Source organism: Ornithorhynchus anatinus, chromosome 5 (genome assembly GCF_004115215.2).
Source record: "Ornithorhynchus anatinus isolate Pmale09 chromosome 5, mOrnAna1.pri.v4, whole genome shotgun sequence".
Taxonomy (NCBI): Eukaryota; Metazoa; Chordata; class Mammalia; order Monotremata; family Ornithorhynchidae; genus Ornithorhynchus; species Ornithorhynchus anatinus.
In genome coordinates this window covers 14,769,490-14,775,489 of record NC_041732.1, presented here as the reverse complement: position 1 = coordinate 14,775,489, position 6,000 = coordinate 14,769,490, and the positions used below count along the sequence as shown (strand labels likewise).

General features: G+C 48.9%; 1 protein-coding gene across 1 annotated transcript in view; it reads right to left on the bottom strand.

The window, feature by feature from the left end:
- Positions 1-219: 219 nt before the first annotated feature.
- Positions 220-6,000, bottom strand: part of FAH (fumarylacetoacetate hydrolase) — a 44,937-nt gene continuing 39,156 nt past the window's right edge. The window contains exons 13-14 of the mRNA XM_029066356.2: positions 1,171-1,288; positions 220-454 (exon numbers count right to left, since the gene is read on the bottom strand). Coding sequence (XP_028922189.1) covers positions 375-454; positions 1,171-1,288 — 198 coding nt within the window. The 3' untranslated portion in view covers positions 220-374. The remainder of the gene's footprint in view (positions 455-1,170; positions 1,289-6,000) is intronic.

Sequence of the window (6,000 nt, the reverse complement as noted above, 5' to 3'; positions counted from 1 at the left end):
TCAGAGGACCCGAATTCTAATCCTGGCTCCACCACTTGTCTGCTTTGGGACTTTGGGCAAGTCACTTCACTTCTCTGGGCCTCAGTTCTCTCATCTGTAAAATGGGGATTAAGACTGTGAGCCCCATGTGGGACAGGGACTGTGTCAGACCTGATTTGCTTGTATCCGCCCCTGCGCTTAATACAGTACCTGGCACAAAGTGCTTAATAAATACCACAGTTATTATTATTATTATTATTATTATTACCATCAGAGAAAACCAGTTGACTTTCACTGGCCAACCCCCCGGAGCTGCTCTGGCTGCAGATGGCACTGTCAGCTGGACCTGGGTCCATCCTCTTCCTCCTCTGGATGGATTTTCCCAGCAGCCTGCTTCATTCCACTGATCTGGCAGGGACCACGCGTCCGGAGCACTGGCCAAAGCCGATCCGGTAACCGTTCCCTTCGCAGTGACCTAAGGAGGGAAGTACAGAAAAAAGGCAGCGTGAGAAGTACCGTGGTGGACATAGCACGAGTCCGGGAGTCAGGAGGACCTGGATTCTAGTCCCTGCTCCGCCACTCATCTGCTATGTGGCCTTGGGCAAGTAAGGTCACTTTTCTGGGCTTCAGTTACCACATCTAGAAAATGGGGATTGAGACTATGAGCCCCATGTGGGACAGGGACTGAGTCCAACCCGATTTGCCTGTTTCTGAGAAGCTTGTTTCTTAGAGAAGGAGCGTGGCTTAGTGACAAGAGACTGGGCTTGGGAGTAAGAGGACGCAGGTTCTAATCCGGCTCTGCCACTTGTCTGCTGTGTGACACCTTGAGCAAGTCACTTAACTTCTCTGGGCCTCAGTTACCTCATCGGTAAAAATGGGTATTTAGACTGTGAGCCCCATGTGGGACAACCTGATTACCTTGTATCTGCCCCCAGGGCTTAGAACAGTGCTTGGCACATAGTAAGTGCTTAAAAAATACCATAATTATTATTATTATTATTCTGCCCCAACACTTAGTACAGTGCCTGGCACTAGTAAGCACTTAAATAGCATAATTGTTATTATTATTATTGTTAAGTGCCATAAAAAAACGGGGAGGTACAAGCCAAGCTCGGCCAAGCCGCCACCATGAGGATCATACTGGGATAGGTGGCCGGGATGCCGTGGTCAGCTAGGGTGGGGAGCGCTTACCAGTTATGATGACCTCATCTCCATCCTGCAGAAACTTGCGCGACTGCCCTGGCCCCAGCTCGATGACTTTGTTCCCTCTCCACGAGAGCTCCAGCAGGGAGCCGAAGCTGCTGGGATCCTGCAAACACACGTAACAATGGATGGGTTTTTGCCAGTCTGCCTGCTTGCCAACATCGCCGTTCCCCACCCCCACCGTGAGCACAGGTGGCTCTCGGGACCCAAGTCAGGAGTGGGGGATGCCCAGTCTCGGCCCAACCACCGAGGGCACCTCCGGGGACGTGGAACAGCGTGGCCTAGTGGCTAGAGCCCTGACCTGGGAGTCAGAAGGACCTGGCTTCTAATCCTGACTCTGCCATTTGTCTGCTGAGAGACCCTGGGTAACTCACTTCACTTCTCTGGGCCTCAGTTACCTCATCTGGAAAATTGGGATTGAGGCTGTGAGCTCCATGTGTCCAACCCGATTTGTTTGTAACTACCCAGGGCTTAGTTCGGTGTCTAGAACACAGTAAGCCCTTAACAAATACCATTAAAAAAAAAAAAGCTTGGGAGATGCCAGCTGGTCCCAAAATACCTTGAGTGCTAATAATAATAATCAAAGTGGCATTTATTAATTATTTTCTATACGTCCAGCACAGTACAAATGCTGGGATAAATTCTAGATAATCAGGTCAGACACAGTCTCCAACCCACATAAGGGCTCACAATAGGAGGGAGAATCTATAAGTTTCAGTTTATAAAGTATGTATTCATCAATCAATCAATTGTATTTATTGAGCACTTCGTACTAAGTGCTTGAGAGAGTACAGTCCACCCGAATTAGCAGATTCATTCACTGCCCCTAACATGCTAATAGTCTAAAGGGGGTAACAAACATTAACATATTATTATTATTATGAGTATATCAATGCCTGGCCCTGCCCAGATTGTAAGCATGTTGTACTTTCCCAAGCACTTCACAAATGGTAAATGCTCAATAAATATGACTGACTGACTGTTGACAGGAAATGAGCTACTGACTCGCTTGTACTGTACTCTCCCAAGTGCTTAGTACAGTGTTCTGCACATAGTAAGCACTCAATAAATACCACTGATGATTACTATGATGAAGAGGGACTGAATCCCCATTTTACAGAAGAGGAGATTGAGGACTAGAGATCTTGAGTGACATACGCAAGGTCACCCAGCAGGTGAGTAGCGGAGCTGGGATCAGAGCCCAATTTGTCTGCTACCCTATCTGCATTTTTACCCCACCCTGCCACCCCTAGAAGCAGCATGGCATAGTGGATGGAGCATGGCTCTGGGCCTGGAAGTCAGAAGGTCATGGGTTCTAATCCCAGCTTTGCCACTTGTCTGCTGTGTGACCCTGGGCAAGTCACTTCACTTCTCTGGGCCTCAATTCCTCATCTGTAAAATGGGGATTGAGACTGTGAGCCCCAAGTGGGAGAGGGACTGTGTCCAACCCGATTTGCTTGTATTCACCCCAGAACTTAGTACAGGGCCTCGCACCTAATAAGCACCTAACAAATACCATAATCATCATGCCAGGCGGGATATGGGGTGGGTAGCAGTAATGGCCTGGCATGGCTCTTGCTGTCCTGCCCCATCTACCAGGCTGTGGAGGGTAACCCTGGGGGGACCATGTCTACCAACATTCCAAGTGCTTAGTACAGTGCTTGGCACACAGGAAGTACTCAGTAAATATCACTGAAGGACTGACTGATTTCTGCCATGCACCTTCACCACCCACCGGTCTGCCCAGCCCCGCTGCCTCCTCCTCACAGGCCAACCCCACGCTGTGGCTGGAAACGTCTCTCCTCAGGAGGGTAATAATAATTAGGGTATTTGTGAAGCGCTTACGAAGTACTAGGCACTGTTCTAAGCACTGGGGTGGATACAAGCAAAACGGGTTGGTAAAGAGCCCAGGCTTGGGAGTCAGAGATCATGAGTTCGAATCCCAGCTCTGCCACTTGTCAGCTGTGTGATTTTGGGCAAGTCACTTAACTTCTCTGTGCCTCATTTACCTCATCTGTAAAATGGGGATTAACTGTGAGCCTCACGTGGGACAACCCAATTACCCTGTATCTACCTCAGTGCTTAGAACAGTCCTCTGCACATAGTAAGCGCTTAACAAATGCCAACATTATTATTATTTAAAGCCGACAGTGAGGAGTTGCTCTTTGATGTGGAGGTGCATGAGAAACTACTGGAGGTTCCTGAGGAGTTGGGAAACATGGACTGAACATTTTGGTAAAAATTGATCTGGGCATCAGAGTTAAGTAAGAACTGGAATGGGGAAGAGATGTGAGGTAGTGAGGTCAGCAAGGAGGCTTATCTACTAATCAAGGTAGGATAGAATGAGTGCTTGGATTAACGTGGGAGCAGTTTGGATGGAGAGGGATGGGCAGATTTTAGTGATGCTGTGAAAGTTGAACAGACAGGATTTAGTGACAGAGTAAATATGTGGGTTGAATGACAGAGATGAGTTGGGGATAATGCCAAGGTTACGAGCTTGTGAGACAGGAAGGATGGGGGTGATAGGAAAGTCCGGGGGAGGACAGGGTTTGGGCGAGAAGATGAGTTCTGTTTTAGACATGTTAAGTTTGAGGTGTCAGTGGAACATTTAAGTAGAGATATCCTGAAGTCAGGAGGAAACTTGAGGCTACAGAGGAGGCTAGAGATGGAGATTTGGGGATAGTCTGCATAAAATTTTTGGGAGCGAATGAGTTCTCCAAGGGAGTGGGTGTAGATGGAGAATAGAAGGGGACCCAGAACTGAACCTTGAGGGACTCCCACAGTTAGAGGGTGGGAGGCAGAGGAGAAGGAGGTGGTGAAGCAGATTAAGAAGGTGTGACCCCAACAGGTGGGAGGAGAATCAGGACAGGACAGTGTCAGTGAAGCCGAGTTTGGAAGTTTCCAGTCAAGGGAGGTGGTCGACGGTGATGAAGACACTGAGAGGTCAAGGACGATTAGGATGTAGTAGAGACCGCTGGAAGATCACTGGTGACCTTTTAGAGAGAGAAGAGTAAAGTGCGAAGAAGCCAGATTAGAAGGGGTTAAAGAGAGAATTGGAGGAGGGGAACTGGAGAGAGCAGGTACAGGTAACTCACTCAAGGAGTCTGGAGAGGATTGATAAGTGGGAGATGGGGCGGTAACAGGACAGAGCCATGGGGTCAAGGGAGGGGTTGTTTTCTAAGGATAGAGAGACATGAGTATGCTTAAAATCAGTGGGGGAAAATCCATTAGAAACTGAACAGTTTAATATGGCATTCAGGGAGAGAAGGGAGGGGGCAAGTGATTTGAGAAGGTGAGAAGGAATGGATTATGGAGGGGGTGGATATTGAGAGAAGGCAGGAGATCTCCTCTTGAGATATTCCTGGGAAGGATAAAAGAGTTGAAGAAGGGGCAGGAGTAGGGAGAGGCTGGAGAGAAGCAGGGGAGAGCTGAGGCAGAGCACGCCTGATAGTGTCACTTTTCTCAAAAATGTATGTAACCAAGTTAGTAGGAGCAAGTGATGGGGGAGCTGGGGTGGGCAGGAGGTTTGAGAGGGAGTTAAATGTCTGAAATAACTGGTGAGGGTAATGGACATGGGCATCAATAAGGATGGAGAAATAATTTTGCCGAGCAGAGGAGAGAGGAGAGTTAAAGTATGCAAGAATGAATTTGAGGAGGATGAGTCGGCCTGATATCTAGTTTGTGCACAAGTGTAAAGGTAGAAAAGTGTGGTGTGATCTAGGGTGATGGGTGAGTGGTACGAGATTGGTGAAGGGATAGGGGAGTGAGGGAGTTGAATTTGGACGTCAAGGTACGGTAGTTTGGGTAGGGAGGCTAAATGGGGCATCGTGACTTGAGAAAATTGGATGGGGTCAAAAGATCAGAGGTCTCTGGGAGGGAACCGGGCGGATTTGTGTGGAGGGTGTTTTTCAGGAGAGAAAACAGGGAGGAGGTTTTATTCTGGTGTTTGTTAAGCACTCACCACATGTCAGACACTGTTCTAAGCACTGGGGTAGGAATGAGTTGATTAGGTCAGACACAGTTCCTGTCCTGCATGGGGCTCACGGACTAATATGATTGTGGTCGGATTGTGGGATTTCAGAGTTGGTGAGGATAGAGATTGTACAGTGGCTAGAGATGATGAGATCAAGTGGGTGTCCAGGTTGGTGAGTGGGTGAGGTGGGGTGGAGCAGAATGTCAATGGAGTTGAGTAGTGTTAGAAAGAGGGCAGAGGAAGGGTCTTCAGGAACATCTATGTGGATATTGAAGTCCTCAAGCTTCAATGTAGCGATGGAGGAAGAGAGAAGAAATGTGAGAAAGGGATCAAAATGGTTCGGAGAGCTAGAGGTGGAGCCTGGGGGGTGGTAGATGATCATGACTAGTATCTGGAGTGGGTGGCAGAATGGATGATATGGGCTTCAAAGGAAGGGAAAGAGCAGCATGGGGGAGGTGGAATGGTGCAAAATCAGCAGACGGGAGTAAGAGGAAAGCCTACTCCTCGCTCCTTTCCCACTGAGTCTAGGAGTAGATAAACTCCCCCGCCCCCACACGCCCCCACCCCAGAAAAGAGCAACAGGGGATTCAGTGTCATCTGGGAAAAGCCAAGTTTCAGCGGTGGCAAGGAGGACAGTGAGTGGGTCAGGAACAGGTCAAGGATGAAGGAAAACTTCCCCATGATGGAGTAGGGATTCCACAAGAGTCAGGGTTCTACAGGAAACAGTTGGCCGAGGCTGTGGCGGCGGGGAGTGAGGGGAGGAAGTGGCACGGGGCTAAACATCAGGTTGATAGAGGGCGAGAAAGGGAGGGAGAGGAAGTGGGGCAGCTGGGCTGGGAGGGTTG